Raw genomic sequence first — 20,283 nt, forward strand, 5'->3', positions numbered from 1 at the left:
CAAATGGTTGAATGATAATGATAATAAAAAAAACACTGCCAACAACTGTATGTCTCTCTTTAAGAATAGTCTACGCCGCTCAAGAGTTTTCAACAACGGCACTGGCACAAGATTTTCAGAAAGAAATTATCAAAACAAAGTAAAGCCCCAAAAATAATCATTTAATTCCAAACTAAAATTTACCATGCCAAAAAAACTAATTTCTTTTTACTGAAACCTATTATGTTTATAAGTATTCACTTTGAACTGTCTATATATATTCTCTGAGAATAGAATATAAAGAAAATATTTTTCAATACAGAAGAACGTTTCTAATATCCGATTTTTTTTACTGGAGTTATACTTTTTGTTTTTGGAATAAAACAAAAATAAAATCGGAAAATCCTAGCTAGTGATATACAGGACCAAAATTCAAAACGTAAAACAAAGTTGTTTTCCGAAAGGAATGGAATTGGATGCTGAGTTAACGTTTACAAGGTATTATAAGTAGATCGAAACGTACGCCATGTTTCCCATTTCGTTGAACTTGTCAGTATGAAATTATAAAACGTTTTCAGTTGACTTGCGAGTTCATCGAATTTGCATTTATTAAAGCATAAGTAATGCAATTATGACTCATGGTTGCTATTTTCACAACGTGCTGTTATTTCAGGACATCGGTAATGACCCTTTCTCTGTAATTTTCCCAGTTTAGCTGATCATCAACTGCGTTACGGAGTTGGCCCGAGCTGGGATAAGGAGACAACTGAAAAAGATATTAAGAAAATGCAGTTTACCAAGGCAAACTCCTAGAAGGGTTACTTCCCTTACAGTACAGTAATCACTTGCACCATGCAAATCACGTGACCATGGATGCTGTGTAACTATGCTTTATTTATTTTTTTAACTAAAACTCTATGCAGCTGGAATTATTGAAATTTAATACAGCTATCAAAAAAGTAGAAGTAAAAACAATTAAATAAAGAGTGTATATAAATGAAATCCAGCGGCTGCAGAGATCTATTTACTATCTACTTTTTCAGGGAGATCATTATGGCCAAAGCATCGATTTAATCAAATATCAGAATAAAATTATCGGCATTGGTTTGTGAACAATAAGTCGATTAAATAAATATTACCCAATCTACATTACAATTTCCTTACAGCACAAGACCACATTCTCGAGTAACATAGTGCTAACGGAGTGGTTAATATAATGTAATAACTTGTTTCACTATCGTTGAAATAAAAATTTTAACTAGACTAATCTAGACCTAAACAAAATAGATTGCTGGTTGAGAGAATACATGAAATAACATAAAGTATAGAAACATGCTTTCATGAAAACGCATACCTTCATTCGAAGTCTGTTGGCTATATCCTTCGTAAGATGGTCCTTCAAGAATTGTTTGGATATCAACACACACTCTGCCCCGTGGCTCACCTGAAAGGAAATAAAACGAAGATGGTCTTTTGACACCTCAAACATTGATTTGAGTGCATGTTTTACAGAATAAATATATTCTGAAAATGAGATATGGCTTACGCCGTATTCTTTGTTCAAGTGCCATTAAGACATATTCAATGATATGGGATACTCTACTGACACCCCTTGCGCCGACCTAAGCGGTATTCTATGTCCAAGAGTCATTACGACATATTACATGATATGGGATACACTATTGAAACCCCTTGCACCGACTTAAGCCCTATTCTATGTCCAAGAGTCATTACAACATATTCAATTATATGGAATACACTATTGAAACCCCTTGCACCGACTTAAGCCCTATTCTATGTCCAAGAGTCATTACAACATATTCAATGATATGGGATACACTATTGAAACCCCTTGCGCCGACTTAAGCCCTATTCTATGTCCAAGAGTCATTACGACATATTCAATGATATGGGGTACACTATTGAAACCCCTTGCACCGACTTAAGCCCTATTCTATGTCCAAGAGTCATTACGACATATTCAATGATATGGGATACACTATTGAAACCCCTTGCGCCGACTTAAGCCCTATTCTATGTCCAAGAGTCATTACGACATATTCAATGATATGGGGTACACTATTGAAACCCCTTGCACCGACTTAAGCCGTATTCTATGTCCAAGAGTCATTACGACATATTCAATGATATGGGATACACTATTGAAACCCCTTGCACCGACTTAAGCCGTATTCTATGTCCAAGAGTCATTACGACATATTCAATGATATGGGGCACACTATTGAAACCCCTTGCGCCGACTTAAGCCGTATTCTATGTCCAAGAGTCATTACGACATATTCAATGATATGGGGCACACTATTGAAACCCCTTGCGCCGACTTAAGCCGTATTCTATGTCCAAGAGTCATTACGACATATTCAATGATATGGGGTACACTATTGAAACCCCTTGCGCCGACTTAAGCCGTATTCTATGTCCAAGAGTCATTACGACATATTCAATGATATGGGATACACTATTGAAACCCCTTGCGCCGACTTAAGCCCTATTCTATGTCCAAGAGTCATTACGACATATTCAATGATATGGGGTACACTATTGAAACCCCTTGCACCGACTTAAGCCCTATTCTATGTCCAAGAGTCATTACGACATATTCAATGATATGGGGTACACTATTGAAACCCCTTGCACCGACTTAAGCCCTATTCTATGTTCAAGAGTCATTACGACATATTCAATGATATGGAATACACTATTGAAACCCCTTGCACCGACTTAAGCCCTATTCTATGTCCAAGAGTCATTACGACATATTCAATGATATGGGGTACACTATTGAAACCCCTTGCACCGACTTAAGCCCTATTCTATGTCCAAGAGTCATTACAACATATTCAGTTATATGGGGTACACTATTGAAACCCCTTGCACCGACTTAAGCCCTATTCTATGTCCAAGAGTCATTACGACACATTCAATGATATGGGGTACACTATTGAAACCCCTTGCACCGACTTAAGCCCTATTCTATGTCCAAGAGTCATTACAACATATTCAGTTATATGGGGTACACTATTGAAACCCCTTGCACCGACTTAAGCCCTATTCTATGTCCAAGAGTCATTACGACATATTCAATGATATGGGGTACACTATTGAAACCCCTTGCACCGACTTAAGCCCTATTCTATGTCCAAGAGTCATTACGACATATTCAATGATATGGGGTACACTATTGAAACCCCTTGCACCGACTTAAGCCCTATTCTATGTCCAAGAGTCATTACGACACATTCAATGATATGGGGTACACTATTGAAACCCCTTGCACCGACTTAAGCGGTATTCTATGTCCAAGAGTCATTACGACATATTCAATGATATGGAATACACTATTGAAACCCCTTGCACCGACTTAAGCCCTATTCTATGTCCAAGAGTCATTACGACACATTCAATGATATGGGGTACACTATTGAAACCCCTTGCACCGACTTAAGCGGTATTCTATGTCCAAGAGTCATTACGACACATTCAATGATATGGGGTACACTATTGAAACCCCTTGCACCGACTTAAGCGGTATTCTATGTCCAAGAGTCATTACGACATATTCAATGATGTGGGGTACACTATTGAAACCCCTTGCACCGACTAAAGCGGTATTCTATGTCCAAGAGTCATTAAGACATTCAATTATATGGGCAACACTGTCAACGCCCCCCAACACCGAATTAATCAGTATTATACTATATCAAAAGTCATTAAGACATATTCAATAATCATTACATTGTTGGTTCGTTCATGTTTATGCACTTGAATATCATTTAAAGTTAAGTCATACATACCAGACTTAAATTTGGCATGTCTTCATAAATCAGCTGGTGTAGTCCCTGAAAAGGCAATATATTACAGTGTGAGGTCATTGAAGACAACGTCATTATCATCGTATTCCGCTAAGTTTTTAATATTGTAAAACAGTGAACGCAAATATATAAACCACTTCATAAAAAATATCGGAAATACTGCATAATAAAACAACTTACAAAAACTCCCTTTTCCATCACAGTTCCGAGGCGTACGTAGAAAGTAGAACCAATCGTATCTCGCGGAGAATCACTCCCTGACCAATCAGAATGCGACTTTTGATTGTCTGAATCGGATGCATTCGATTGTTTCCGATGTGAAAACACTGACTCGTTTCCCGAAGACACACTTTCTTTCTTCAGTTTTATGTGAATCATTGATTCAGAGGAAGGACTTTGAGACCGAACTTTCTTAGTATGATTAACTGGCTCTGGCGTTTCGCACATTATAGAGTCATTTCGTGATAGTCTTAAAATGTCTGGAGTATTTTCACGATGACCCTTCGATAGTTTTATGTTTTCAGATGTTAATTTCTTCACCTGACGGGGCGATAACTCCTTAGACCCTCGTCTTATATTGGTGGTTGCGATATTTGGGGTCTGCAAAAAATAAGTATTTTGTTTTAATATTTCTGATATTTACAAACAAAAAATTTGATCTTAACTATGATTACATCAAAACATTTTCATCCAAAAATATTTCGTTCTAATTTATTTGTTTTCACATTTTTATAAAACAAATAGTAGAAACCGGACTATCAAATTTATTACCGTGACACATACGTGTATTTATTAAAAAAGTCAACAACACTTACCTTAAAAGAATTCTTTTTATGCACCAAGCAAGCATTTCCTGAAATAAACATACGCTTGTTAGTGTTTGAAGACCTTTAAAGTAATTTAGAATCGAATACAAATAACTCATTTCTTGAAATTCTAATAGTCTTTTTATTTCGTTCTAAAAAGCAAAATAATATAACGGCTGTTTAACCAACATGTATCTTCATTCATACAAACTATAAATTGAAGTAAAGGATCATTCTTAATTGTTTAAAATATAATAAAATTATCGTTCAGCTGTTGTATACAAATTAATTTAATAAAATATAACAATAAAATGTATTCGATTTGTGATCTGAACCTTATCTAGCTTACGAAAATCAAAACAGACTGTGAAAAAAACAACAGAATATAATTATAATATAATATATCACATTCGATCATTATGAATCTAAACGACCAAGGTTGTGCTATTTACGACATGTATTGCCCCCTATACAATACATCCACACAGTGCTTTGATTTTGACAAGCTATATGGCGTAAGGGAGAGTAATTTAAGAGTGAAGTAGCGCATACCTGGGGAAAGAGAGGGTAGTGTCAGAGTGTGGGAGCGTTCCAAACCAGGGTGCTGGCCCCTTTTCTTCTTCTGTTTTATTATAAAAAAGGATTTTAATATGATATATGTATACATAGTTAAACCGTCTTGGATTTTGTGTCTGTAAAATTTAACCCTTACATTTCGCTTCGGTAGTTTAAAGGTGATTTCTAGGTTTTAGTTATTTAAGTTATTTACATAAAACACAAAATATATACCTTCGAGGAAATTTCATCAACATCGGCCAACGAGGCACACTTTAAAACATCTGAAATAACATAAAAATGAAGAAGATAATCACAGTACGTCCAAACAAAATAAATATGGTAATTATGCAAGCTACATAGTTTAAAGCAAAGAAAGTACACACTTGTTAAATTACAAAAGGTTTTAAATAATTTTTGATCAGAATGGAAATAATGTTACCCTGTTTAAGTTTGTGTATATTTGGCAGGACGAGCCCGCTGCCTACACGCTCCTTCTTCCGGGGGAGACCGGAAGCCGGGCGACTGTCTGGCATCTGTCGCCGCTCCTTCCTAGCGTCCTTGATCGCCTTATACACCTGACATGATCCCTGTAACACAAGTGGTTTCAAAAGCATGTATTTAAAACAAACTCGAATAGAATAACATCAATTTAAACTAAAATACCATTAGAGGAAGGACACATAGCGTACACGTCGACAACCCTCCCCCCCCCCCCCCTCCACCACCACCCTAAACCCAAGAAAATGTTTCATTTTATCAATATGATATGGACGCTCGTCCAAAAGTGCGACCCCCCTTCCGAAGTTGCACCCCTCTGACGCGAAAGTCTGACTATAAGTGGCCATGCATGCAAGCAACTTAATTTAGCAATGTTAAACGGGCATCATAAGATTCTCTAAAGGCCAACACCATGACTGACATATCGCAGGTAACGACTCACAGATGTAGATGGGACCCGTTTCTATAAAGATTGTAAGGCTTAAGATCATAACTCCCCAGGCGTAACCTCGATTTTGGCGTTTCAATTAAAGATATAGTTAGGACATTTATAACATAGATTATGTCCGTATTTTTACGGGTGTCATTGAACAATCGGACCACTGGGTCACGTTTCAATTAAGATGATAACTTTATATGCGTAACTCCGTTTTTTTGGCGTAAGGTGCGTATCTTTACAATTGAACCTGAGCAGTCTTTAGGTAAACGACTAGGATATCTTTCTGAAACGGGGCCAAGGGCCCTGTAACAGTTCGACGGAAAACCTTAAACTGCTCGGCTGCTCCCATAAAGTTCCTTGCAGAATCTACAGTCGAATCCCGTTGGCTTTAGCTTCCAGGGACCGGCGAAAATACCTAGACTCGGAAAATTCGAGCTAAGCGGGAATGCTTACGTACAGTATTAAGAAATCGGTCTTATACATTCAGTTCGAGGAAACGATGAATTCGAGCCAAGCGAGTTCGACCATACGGGGTTCAAATGTATACGGTTAATATTCTTACGAGTATTTATTTGAAACGCAGTTTACACCCAGAACGATATTAAAACCTTGACATTTACGATCGGTATTGACACGAAGCCTAGGTCTAAAGTGTGACTGCTATTGTTACACCGACTTACAGATCTGACGATGTAGACCCATTCGGAATCGTTGGTATTCTTGACGACGACGGCTCCCCGGCGGTAGTTATGGACGGCCATGGAGAAGTGGTAGGTCTTCAGCAGCTCCAGAGGAAAGTCAGACAACTCGGGAATACCTCTGCGAATAAATGTTAAATACGCCAATATAACCAACCTATTCTAACCATTTGATATCAGCCTCCACCTTTGACCGATTGTTTTGTTATACATGAACACGAATTGAGTATATGATTTTTTTTATTTATACAGTTAAAATAAGGAGACTTTAAATTAATTGCTAAAGTTTCATCCATGGTTTGTCTATGCAATAAAAAAGAGCATATTCAACGGTGAAACAGTCATCTAAATATGTTGCCTCCGGCCCCCATTTTAAGAAAAAAATGGATGAAAAATTAGCACTGAATTTATATTGGCGTGATTATGCAATAATTAAGCAATATAATGTCATTTTCAGAAAAAGAAAATCAAAAAAAAACATCTGGCCAGTGTGGGGGTCGAACCCACGACATTCGCGTTATTAGCACGACGCTCTAACCGACTGAGCTAACCGGCCTTGTGTCTACCGGGGCAGAAAAGATAGTACAAATATCATTTCTACTGTACTTAACTCTTCATCGACCATAATAATATATTATATTGGTTTATAAAATAATTGCCTTCAATAAGATTATAATTTTGTTAATATTCTGTTTAACCATGCATAATAAATAGCATAATAATGATAACAACCTTTATTCTATTCTATTTTATGTATTGTATATCTTTCGAGCCGATTGCTTTCGGGGCTTACCGGAGATGGCCGAGTAGTTACGATTGGTGTCAAACAGGTTATCAACTATGGTGGAAAGAGAGGGACATAAAATATATTTTTTATTGTGTACCAACGTGATCACAAATTAATTAGCACTAACGAGTACTAATGAATTAATTGGTCATGTTACATGGTTGCATGCCTATACGTAAGGCAAAACAATAATAAAAAAGGGTTGGTATTAAGGGTAAGCTAGGTAGGTAGGCTTTTCTATTTTATTATGTTTTATGTAAGTACGTATAATTGTCATCATTGGAGATTGGTGTTTAAGTATTCTTTATAGAGTTTTACCACTTATATAATTTACATATTGTATTTTTTTACCAACGGACTATGAAACATGGTACTATTCAATGTGCATACCACGTGATAAATTACGTTATAATATAAATGCTACGTCGGAAGGCAATATTTTGCTTTAATGAAGACTCTGAACAAAGTTATATTCATTTTGGCGGGGCGTGGTCATAGGGGTGTGGCATAACAACGCACCCTGGCCCTGTGTAAATTTGCACATCCTTACCAAAAAAATATCCAGTATTCGAAGAATATGCGTGCGCGTCATAGTAAGTTAAGGGAAATAGACTTATTCTTAAAATGAACTGGGGGCCGATTCAGTAAATATACACCCAAAAATCGCTATGTCGAAGTCGTAGGGACCTCGGCAGCACATCAAGATAACGAACATTCGATATAACCGAACTGTAAAAGATATTTAACTAAACCCAAAATATTAAAATCGGTTCGACATAACCAGAACATCGAGATAACAGAGTTCGATGTAGAGCGTTTCGACTGTATAGTGTCATAGTTTCATTATTTTGCTACGTATTTGAATGAACTGAACTTTAGCCAGTTTTACAGATGAACACAAAGTTGAGAAAAAAAATCAATATGTTGCTTTTACAGATTTAAGATTTCTGAAGCTACAACTTGAAACAGCCCCCAGACTTAAAACTGAACTTAAAATGGAACTTATTTTTTCCTGTCCATGATAACAGGTAGTTATGAGTGTTTTATGTTCTCGTTACAATGTTTCAGGAATATTTATGATGTGTGCGTTGCTTTCCGCCTTTTTTATATTAACATTTTAACTCCAATAACAAACTTGTCTGGCAGGTAAAGCTTAAATTTGTGTTGTGTATGGAATGTTTTAATGACAGGGAAGCCAATTGTTACCAAAACAAATATTAATATTATGGCTAGTAAAACAAATTAAATTAATGCATCTTAATAAGAGTGGTTATGAGCAAAGCCACTTTAAAGGCGCACTATTTACCACTTTTTATACAAATATACCAAAAGGATGAAAATATGTCGAAAACAATAGTTCTGATGAAGGATACCGAGTTTAATTTGAAAGAATGGTGCAGAAAACACGACATTTCTACCATATGAGACGATAGTTGATCACGTTAAACCTTTTAGCACTCACCAATCATTTAATATGTTTGCGTTTTCAGCTATTAAATACACAATTACAATCTTGTTATCAGTAATGAATATTTTCCATAAATGCATTATTTAGTAAGTAGTTAAAGGTTTATCACTCAAAATTTATGTTTGTTATACTTGGTTATTTATTGATTTTGAATAAGAGTGTCACTTTAAAGGCGCACAATAGTATAAGTTGGTGCCAAATCATTATTATTATTTTCTAATTTTAATGCATTTTCATGTTCAAAGTATTTGACTTTTATGATAAAAAAAACATTTCATTTCGGTACAGATAAAACATTTTAGCGATATTTAGGCTCTTATTTAACTGGAGAATTTGTGGCTATATCTGTACTTCACTCATGTGCCTTTTTTGTTTTGATCATAAAAGTAAAAAAAAAAATGCATTTACCTGTAATGTGCGCATTTAAATGGCCGTCTCGTGTAAGAGAAACGTGTCCCTTCTTATACGCATTTGAAAGCAAAAAAACTGCGATAGTCTCCATCTCCCACTTTGACTTTATAAGCTTTTAGGTTCCGATCAAATTATATATTTAGAATGTAAAATATGTTGTCACTTGTGTATTTGAAATGAAATAAATATGTTTAAACCAGCCCTTAATTATACCTGAGAAATTCTATAGACCCCAGTCCGCCTGCAGCGTTAAATATTTCTAATAAAGAGTCCCGATCTAGTCCTAGCACCTCCACCGGCTCTTTGCAAACCACCGTCGCCGGCCGCTCCTGGCCCGTCAGGATTTCGCGTTCCTGTAACAAAATACAATGTTAAACACTGTCAATATTTGGTCTCAGACGTGTTTAAGTTAACAGTTTTTGTATATTCATATCACAATTGTAACTCATCGGCCATCCCCGGGAAGCTCGGAAAATTCAAAAGAGGACAAAAGCCACCTCCAGAACGGAACAGGTCCGTGCCGTCTACCGGGTGTGCGCATGTACGTTTAAGAGAACAAACGCGTAAAACCGTCGTCCTAATTACGCCCCAGGTCAAACGAAGGATGCGTACCCTCGGCGTCCGAGCAACCAGAAGATCGGAATCGGTACAGGCTCCCTCGGGTGCGCGAATGCGCTTTTTTTGGATGAAAGCCGAAAGCGTTCCGATTTATAACCTTTGTCTTTATGCATGCACGACACTACTGAAAGTTTTTTCTCTCTTTTATTTATATACATTGGTTACATTTTTCAATTTATTTATTTAGTAATGTTTTACTTTATGTCACGTGATCAATTATGTTAATGCAATTAATCATGAAACAAACAAAATTATAATCATGTTAACGTTACTAACTAAATATGTTTGAATTGTGTATCCTATAAACCGAAAGCCCGAGAAACTGAATAAATTTTTAAATACAAATTATAATAACACTATTACCCCTAGAGCGTCCCCGGGTTTCAGATACGAAGCGACCATCTTGTTTTCGGCTGTGTTCGTTTCGTCAACCTCGGTGGTAATATCCCGGTACACCGCTGAAATTTGGAACATCAAATTGTGTTCATCAAAACATGTAGTGAAACGCTCGAAAGGTTTTATGATAAAGGTAAAATTGTTTTCCCAGTGACGAAAAACATGCTGCATTTTAGAACAAGAGTATGCAAGGAAAACATTGGCAAACATTAAAACTTCATTTAAAATCGTTAAAAATGTGATAAGCTACAGTAGAACGGTCATAGTAGAACACTATATATTAACGGTCGTAATATAAGACATTCATCAGGTGTGTATAAAGTAATGGGTACGAAAGACTATGGGTACGGAAGAGCAAGGGTATGGAAGAAAATGGGCACGAGGAGCATGGGTACGGAAGAGCAAGGGTACGGAGGAGCATGGGTACGGAAGAGTATTGGTACGGAAGAATATGGATACGGAAGAGTATGGGTACGGAAGATTATGGGGGTGGAAGAGTAAAGGTACGGAAGAGTATTGGTACGGAAGAGTATTGGTACGGAAGAGTATGGGTATGGAAGAGTATGGGTACGGAAGGGTATGGGTACGGAGGAGTATGGGCATGGATGAATATGGGTACGAGGAGCATGGGTACGGAAGAGTAAGGGTTAGGAAGAGTATGGGTATGGAAGCGTATGGGTACGGAAGATTATTGGTACGGAAGAGTATTGGTACGGAAGAGTATGGGTATGGAAGAGAATGGGTACGGAACAGTAAGGGCACGGAAGGATATGGGTATGACAGAGTATATGGGTACGGAGGAGTAAGGGTATGGGAGAGTATGGTCATGGAAGAGTATGGTCATGGAAGAGTAAGGGTTCGGAAGAGTATGGTCATGGAAGAGTATGGGTACGGAAGAGTATGGTCATGGAAGAGTATGGTCATGGAAGAGTATGGTCATGGAAGAGTATGGGCACGGAAGAGTATGGGTATGGAAGGGTTTGGGTATGGAAGAATATTGGTATGGAAAAGTTAGGGTACGGAAGAGTATGGTTATGGAAGAGTTAGGGTACGGAAGAGTATGGGTACGGCAGAGTTTGTGAACGGAAGAGTATTGGTATTAAAGAGTATTGGTACGAAAGAGTAAGAGTACGGCAGAGCATGGGTACGGAAGAGTATGGTTACGGAAAAGTAAGGGTACGGAAGAGTATGTATATGGAAGAGTATGGGTGTCACTCACCAACACCGGAGAGTATGAGATAGTAGAACTCGGCTTTACATCCCTCCTTCACGATCACCCGGGTACTCTCAAATCTGCGGAGATAGTAACACATTTAAAAGTAAATGTTAAAAATATCCGTTAAGACAAACATGTTTGCTTCCGGTTTCCCCACCTACTCTATTTTTTTCATATCTCTTTTTTTACTGCATCAGAAATTATTTAAACATAAATAATTGTTTCTGGGTCCCAACACATGATATTTTGACTCATTGAGGCCTTACTTTGTATATCACCCCGGCATAAAGAGGCCCGCGTGGAAGCCCAGAAATATAGTTACATGTATATACCACATAAAATGTGTCGAACTTAGCCCTTACTTGGCGTACCATCCCCGTTTACAGAGGCCCGTCTGTACAGCCTGTGGGTAGTTGGAAAACTTGCTGAACCCGCGCATCGTGTGCACCATCTGTAAAGAAGACGGACATATGAGTTCAATCTATCTGAAATCATCAGTTAAATTGGCCATATAGCAAAGCTGTCCAGTTGTTATTACCAGTGATGTTGCAATTATCGAATACAACCGATGTATCTTCGATGGTCGCCCACCATCAGCGATAATCAATTATGATCATCTATAATCGATGTTTATCATTCATTTCATTGTTTTTCTCAAAATGAAAATAATACACATGTGTAACGTGTAATAGTAAGACTATTTTGTATTACATGACAAGTGCTCTGCACAAATATGATCATACAAATGTACCATAACATATGACCCCATGTTGGCATGTACCTTCAAAATACCAAGTTTCCACACTAAAACAATAACTGGTTGTGTTCAAGAAATTCAAGAACATCCAAAACATGAAGTTATTTATTATTAAATGAAAAAAAATGTTTGTTGAGTTATTACATAATTTAACCAAATTAGTGCTATGGACGTACAAAATATAGCTCACTTTTTAATAAAATGATTCTGTCTTTTAAAGCTGCACTCTCACAGATTGAACGTTTTGTTAACTATTTTATTTTTTGTCTTGAAACAAGCCAATTTTTGCGAAAATCCATGGAAGGCAATTATATGAGACTGTTGACAAAAAATCAGATCGCAGATTTTTATATTTAAGTTTAAAAATTGATGTTTTATGTATTTTTCTTAAACCGTTAGTAACGGTTTAAGCCATAAAACATTAATTTTCGAACGGAAATATAAAAATTTAAAATCTGATTTTTTGTCAGCAATCTTTTATCATTGGTTTGCAGATATTAACACAAAAATTTGCTCTTTCAAAGACAAAAAAATAAAACAGTTGTAAAATGGTATATCTGTGAGAGTGCAGCTTTAATATGATGAGCCAATTATGAAATATATACGATAAAGAAGATACTGAAAAAACATGAATGCTGTGAAAAAACACATTCGTTAATTTCATATTCGATGATCGATTATTGCTGTTCATTACAAATCGAGTATAATTATAATCGATTATAAAATATGGCCAATCGTCCAACATTACAATTCGTGTGTCACTAATTATTATTGTTAATAAGAAAAACTGTGTTGACAGTAACTAAACAAGAATGAGAAAACAGTATTTAACAAGTTTTCCATACATTTGTTTCAGTAAATCAGGTTGAGCGGAAGAGTGGTCAACAATATGTTTTTTCTAATGAGAAGACAGTATTCCACACGTTTGTAAATACATTTGTTTCAGAAAATGAGCAATCAACTGTTATTGATTTAATCAAGTAGAGCGGACGATATGAAACCGTGGCTGGCCCAGTTAATGATGTTTTGTTATATAATGCACACCACTAAAAATATCTTAGATTGTTAGTATGTACAGTGTGCGTATACTACGTGATAAATTGTGTCATAAATGCTGCGTCGGAAGGCAATATTTTGATATGAAAAATGACTTTAAATAAAGATAACTTCACTATTTCTTCACCATTTTTAATAAAACATAGAGCAGTGTAAGTCGCTTACGGAGCCGCACATTCGGTCTTTTACCAGAATTTGATTGAGAGTTTAGTTAAAACACTTCGACAAACCTTTTCACAATTCGGCCGTCTGACGGAGCACTGTCAAAAGATTATTTTGGAAACAGGTTTATCGAAGTGTTTGATGAAACTAATGAACTCATCAAATTTCGGAAATAAAACAAATACGGGGCATTTTAAGCGGCATAGACTGCCCTTTGTTTCATTTGAAATGGTGTATTAAACGAAAAGTTATTTTTGAAAAGTCTTCATTTTAAGCAAAGTTTTGCCTTCCGACGTGGCATGTATGACGCAATTTTTTACGTGGTTTACACACACTGTAGTATGTACACTTACACATAATAAATGGCATGTCACTAGGTCACATCAAGCCACGATTTTGAAATTACATACTGAAATCTGTAACGTTCATTACAAGTGTACGTACGTGGTTGATTTGCGCGTCTGTCCGCTGCGGGGGAGGTATATCCAGGCACGACCGAACGCTCGCCATCTTCGTTTTCTGAAGAATTTCACAGAAAAGAGTTTGGACAATTATCTAAAGACAATTATCTAAAACTATTTCAAGAAGATAAACTTAAATTGTATCAGGGTGTTGTTATAAGACTGCGACTGAGTAAATGTATAATGGTGAGTGTGGTCTAGTGAAATATGTTTCCGCCTCTAACCCAAGTGGTTGCGTGTTCGATCGTTGTCATGGCTTGTCAAAATGGACATCAGTAACGGTTTCTACCCATGAAACGGACACACGAGTGATTTATTTCAACTCCCGACACAGATGAGTGAAAGAAATAAGTATAAACTAAATAACACGAATATGCATTCGATATCAAATCCCGCTAAATGGAATGTAGAGGGCATTGTACATTCGCTGTCCAGGATAGTTACTCTTAAACGTTACATCCTCATTTCATTGTGACTTTCCTTTTATCAGTTCACTGATGGTAAACTGTGTTGTAAATTATTTTTTATTTGGTAGTTTCATCTTTATTTACATAGAATTGGTAAAATATATGGAACAAAGATGATTTTGTGTTTCTAAATAAAAATGATTTTCTAAGTCTGATTCTAGCCTCAGACTTGTGACTGTTCGTAATCATTGACCTTATATTTTCATTACAAATGACAGTTAAAATTGCATAATTACAGTAGAGTTCACAACTGAATGTGTGTATGTATGTATTTCTTTAGACCTTGCGGTCAAGGATAACCCGTGAAAGTGCAAGCACTTATTTTTAATGGGGTCCTTTGTTTTTGCTGAAGGGACAGCACGCTGAAGAGACAGTGGTGGGATACAAGGAAGTCCGGGTGCGATACCCCAGCTCTTTTTCGAAGAGACCCCTTGGTTCTTTTACGCGCTCGGTGTAAAGCACCGATACACGGGGTACAACTTTCCTGCGTTAAACCAGTACTGAGTACACCACTTTTCCAAGCACTACCCTTTAAATGCCGAGCGCCAGGCAAGGGAGCTACTTGTACCAATTTTAACGTCTTTTGGTATGACGCGGCCAGGGATCGAACCCACGACCTCCCGCTCCGTAGGCGGACGCTTAACCCGTAGGCCACGGAGACGGTATCATAAACAAAACATTGCCATATACATTACCTGTCCGAGCGACTTGAATGCATTGACGTCAAACTTGGGCTGCTCTCCGTCCACGTGTTCGTCCGTCTGTCTGTCCAAGAAAAACAGGATACTGTCCCGCCGGCTCAGGCTCACTGACCGCCGACTGGAGATAACATGTTTACACATATGAGGTTTATACAACAATAGTTCATACAGTATTATGCTTGACTCAAATGCGTTTAAAGACCCAAATAAGATTTACCACAATTAATACAATTGTTTGAATATACCATAAAATATAAATAAATGTCAAAAACAATGGTTCTTATAAAGGAAACCGAGTTGAATTCAAAAGAAAGGTGCTGAAAACACTGTATATTAACTGTATATGAGACGATAGTAGATCGCAATACTAAGTATATCATAAATATGTTAACGCTTATTGAATATTTTTGCGCCTTCAGTTAAAACTTATTAGATACAAAGTTGTCAGTTATTAAAATTTTCCATAAATGCATTATTTAGTAAAACGTTTAAGGTTTATCACTCATAATTGATGTTTTGTGTATGTATTGATTTTTAATAAGAGTGTCACTTTAATGATCAAAACAAAATAAGGTTTTGATTTGTGAACAGATAAAAACACATTTTTTTTCTAAACACCATTTAAAAAAAATCTTGTATCTCGTGCCCATGAAATTTAAACCATAAAATGTTTATATAAATTTGTAAAGGGTAATTAAACAATGTCTGAATATTTTCCTTGTTGTGCTGGCTTCCGACAAGGGAAGATCGTATCTCCTTTACTATTTCCATTCTTTGTTAATGATTTTCATCAATATTTTTTCTAAATTGTTTTATTGTAAATCGTATTGTTATTTATAAACATGAAAATGAGTACAGATTTATCGATTTTTTGAACTTGTTTGTACAATTTTATGTTGACAAAACTACTTTATTGTCCGTATCAGCTACATATTTATGGATAATACTTAATAAGAAAAACAATTGTTTGCAGTGGAGATTAACTATTAAAACGTCAAAAACTAGGGTTGTTTTCTTTAGAGGTAGATTAAATGATTATGCATTTTCTTTATGTAATGATGCAATAGATTTTGTTACCGAATAAAAATATGTATGTGTTATTTTTGCTAAAGTGGCTCGTTTTGCAAAGCAAATGACTATACAGCTTAACAGGAAACAATGTTTTGTCTGCTTGAAAGGCAAAACATTTATCTTAAAGTAATGATAAACAAATATTTGATTTACATATATATTTGTTTACTGACACACTTCTTGAACCTATTTTTATTGTACGGCTGTGAGGTTTGGGGATTTGGCAATAATTATGTACTAGACAAGGTTCAAATGAAATTCTGTAGTACGCCCACATGTATGATATATGTTGAAACGGGTGTCAAACCTTAGCAAAAAAAATATAAGACTAACTAATCGCCAATCATTCCTTAAATGAAAAGGTGAACAAGTCTCTTTAATAAAAAAAAATGTGTATGAGTTTCTTGAATGAAAACGTGAACGAATCTCTTTAATGAAAACGTGAGAGAGTCCCTTGAATGAAAACGCTGAAAGTCCCTTAAATGAAAACGTAAACGAGTCCCCTGATTGAAAACGTTGACGTGTCCCTTAAATGAAAACGTAAACGAGTCCCTTGAATGAAAACGTAAACGAGTCCCTTAAATGAAAACGTAAACGAGTCCCTTAAATGAAAACGTAAACGAGTCCCTTAAATGAAAACGTAAACGAGTCCCTTAAATGAAAACGTAAACGAGTCTCCTGAATGAAAACGTGAACGAGTCTCCTGAATGAAAACGTGAACGAGTCCCTTGAATGTAAACGTGAACGAGTCCCCTGGGTGAAAACGTGAACGAGTCCCTTGAATGAAAATGTGAACGAGTCCCTTGAATGTAAACATGGACGAGTTCCCTGAATGAAAACGAAAACGAATCACTTTAATTAAAGCGTGAAAGAGTCCCTTAAATTAAATCGTGAACAAGTCCCTTAAATGAAACCGTAAACGAGTCCATTGAATGAAAACGTGAACGAGTCCTTTAAATGCAAACGTGAACGAGTCCTTTTAATGAAAACGTGAACTAGTCTTTTAAATGAAAACGTGAACGAGTCCTTTTAATGAAAACGCGAACGAGTCCTTTTAATGAAAACGTGAACTAGTCTTTTAAATGAAAACGTGAACGAGTCCTTTTAATGAAAACGCGAACGAGACCCTTTGTTGAAAAAGTAAACGAGACCTTTTAATGAAAACGTGAACGAGTTCCTTTAATGACACATAAACATACGTAAAATACATCAGAGGCCAAAACCATATTGTATTTTAGAAAGAAAGAATTATTACCTTTGCATGGGTAATACTAACAAATAATACGCTTTGTTTATTTGATTGTGTATGCTTCGCAGGTGCTTCGGGCAATAAATAACGTTGAAAAAAGCATTTTTAAGCGCAAAAAGATTATCTCATACTTAGTAGATATTTTACACGATTAGATAGTTTAGTTTAGATTAATCTTATTTGTTTTACAACGACTGTGTAACATCATTATATTAATCTCGTTGGTATAAGTTTACGCCAGAGAGTGGTAATGTGCTATGGGAGGAAATGGGAGTACCCGGAGGAAACACACTTGTCCGGCTTGGTGACCACATACCAAACTCGTATGCGCCCAGGCCGGGAATCGAACCCGCCCGGGACGCCTAGGTGAGAAGCGAGTGCGCTAACCACAGCGCTAACCGGACAATTGATTAGATAGTAAGAGTAGATGGTAAGTTCTGGCTTACCATGTGAAGATGTGCCGCGCAAGGATGACGAACTCCACCAGCTTCCGAAACCGCGCAACGCCCTGTTGGATCATAAATGCAGCCTTTAGTTTCCGTGCACGTTCATATATCGATGCATTGCTTGTTATAGTCGAACGAAAGTTTGAGTATCCATCAACTGGTAAACGCTCTTTTCCTATATTTAAACACAGCCATGCACTAAATATCGGCTCGTTTTAGTTAAAAATAAATCCAGTGTTCTAGTCTGTTCTGAAGTTACGTAAATCCACAAGTCCATGAAGTCCACAAAAAATAATCTTTAAACGGAACTCCTAGATTTGAGGTTAATACCTTTCGTAATCAGTCATCATATTTCTATTCGGAAGCAGATGTTTAACTACATCATTTTTTTTCAATTGCGAAAAATCTAACACAACGCAAAAAAAGGTTACTTAAAAAGATATAGCGCTTGTAAAAACGAAACGAATGATCGAAACAAACATTTTAACATGATTCAATCTCTTTTATTTCTCTTCAATACAATTTATTTTTGAGATAACGATATATAAAGTATCTGAATTTCTTCTTCAGTATTGTTTTGGGCTGAAATATTAAGATAGTTGTTGTCAATCGAGTTTATACCTCTTTGTTTATCAAACAATACTTCAGACGTATCATACAATTGGAGAATCCGAGTGCTACAGTTGAAATGGGTACCCTGTTATCTGAACTTGAATAATCAAAAACATTTTTATCTTGAAATAAAATGGAAAATATTTCTCTTCTTGATATTTCGTTATCTTCAGAGCTACAACTTAAAATGTCATTCTATTTGCATTGTTGATGCAAACCAGTAGTTTAAAACTATAAACATGGACTCTGCACCTTTTAAAACACAAATAATTTGCTTAATCTAAGTAAGTGATTTCAATTGCCATCAACTCAACATTGAACAAAATCCTGTCAACCAATGATTACCCCATGACTATGGCAAACATTTAAGAAACATCATTTAAGCGTACAGAAAAGTGCTCATAGTCATAAATATTAGTAGGCATTCTATACATGTATATAAAATATAAATGGTATATAAGAATTAAACAAGTATATAAATTAAGGGTATTCGTATCTTAATTTGCATTAGAGCGACAGCCACTGGGAAAATTTGCTAAATATTTCATAATCACAAATCAAACCCCACGCTTCTCAAATTATCTTCAATCACTGAAAAAAACGACGTAAAATTAAGCTTATATTAACTACCTTATTTCCGGCTGTAAAGCTCCACTTCCTGGTGTGCCGTGTTTTTAGCGTGACTTCCTGTTCCTCCTCTTCGTCGGAGTCTAGGGCCCCGAAAAACACCGGGTTCTTCGACTTCTGTTGGAGTTCTTTGCCCTTGTACTCGTTAAGCGTCTCTTGCACGAGCTTCTGAACACGGTCAGACTTCCGGGAGAGCGGCGGTGTGCCGGCCGCATAGTGAGTGTCGCGCGCCTTGGCGCCAATAATGAATGGACTCAGCTTGGTTTCCGGTTGGGAGCTCTTGTTTCCCTTTCCGTCGGCGGCGTCCTTTGCCTTCTTCCGGCGCGTGGTGCTGTGAGTGCGGACCATCTTCCGATGGATGGTCGTGAATTCTTCTTCCTCGTATCGGACTCTCTCCTCCACATCGTCCATAGTTACGTCACTTCCGCTTTGTTTTCAGTTAATTAACCTATTAATACTGCTATATTTGTTAATTCCGTTCTACGTTAACTTGATAAAGATACCCTCTAAAGATAACACATTAATTATGCACTAATACGCTTAAATACAACACTTTATAAGGTTATTTGCTTAGATCTTACAAACCTCTTTTTATGTAAATTAAAGAGCTCCATCCTTCGTCCGAAAATAAGGTTAACTAACGAACGATATAAAATAAATGATAAATAAAAATCTTGAATAACATTTGTCAATAAAACTGCCTTGGAGACAGCTATTGAGATTTGGGGAAACGTCAAATTGCGTGAACAACTCGTACAGCGACCGGCATGACAGCTTCAAACAGTCGATTATTAGGATACAATGCATTATAGCCCGAAGTCGAAGTGAGAACAACTTTTTATCAAGACAGTTTCGACGTATCCGCAATAAGTTGGATTTATATTGGTTTGTTAATTAAATCAATTTATTAGATATTATGCTATGTTCGAACTTGTAAACTCGAAAGTTTTTCAGTTCAACAGAAATG

At 36.4% G+C, this 20,283-nt stretch overlaps 1 protein-coding gene and 1 non-coding gene across 2 annotated transcripts; both read right to left on the minus strand.

The window, feature by feature from the left end:
• Nucleotides 1–395: 395 nt before the first annotated feature.
• Nucleotides 396–19,727, minus strand: LOC128207206 (uncharacterized). Its single transcript, XM_052910003.1, has 17 exons — nucleotides 19,320–19,727; nucleotides 18,078–18,139; nucleotides 15,306–15,429; nucleotides 14,127–14,201; nucleotides 12,070–12,158; nucleotides 11,711–11,784; nucleotides 10,459–10,553; nucleotides 9,691–9,830; nucleotides 6,794–6,932; nucleotides 5,616–5,763; nucleotides 5,408–5,457; nucleotides 5,171–5,234; nucleotides 4,628–4,665; nucleotides 3,993–4,412; nucleotides 3,795–3,839; nucleotides 1,334–1,423; nucleotides 396–745 (listed from the first exon to the last, which is right to left on the minus strand). Exons 1-17 carry the CDS (start codon nucleotides 19,725–19,727, stop codon nucleotides 644–646), a joined length of 2,163 nt encoding a protein of 720 aa, XP_052765963.1. The 3' UTR covers nucleotides 396–643.
• On the minus strand, nucleotides 7,294–7,367 carry Trnai-aau (transfer RNA isoleucine (anticodon AAU)). Its single transcript has one exon. It is a non-coding gene; the product is annotated as a tRNA-Ile (tRNA).
• Nucleotides 19,728–20,283: the final 556 nt, after the last annotated feature.

Source organism: Mya arenaria, chromosome 11 (genome assembly GCF_026914265.1).
Source record: "Mya arenaria isolate MELC-2E11 chromosome 11, ASM2691426v1".
NCBI classification, from domain to species: Eukaryota; Metazoa; Mollusca; class Bivalvia; order Myida; family Myidae; genus Mya; species Mya arenaria.

Excerpts from the sequence above, each read along its gene's own strand:
- LOC128207206 (XM_052910003.1), bottom strand. The coding sequence starts at position 19,727 with ATGGACGATGTGGAGGAGAGAGTCCGATACGAGGAAGAAGAATTCACG. Across the intron at positions 12,159-14,126 it reads CAGACGCGCAAATCAACCAC|ATGGTGCACACGATGCGCGG; the intron begins GTACGTACACTT and ends TCTTCTTTACAG. Across the intron at positions 6,933-9,690 it reads GGGTCTATAGAATTTCTCAG|AGGTATTCCCGAGTTGTCTG; the intron begins GTATAATTAAGG and ends ATTTATTCGCAG.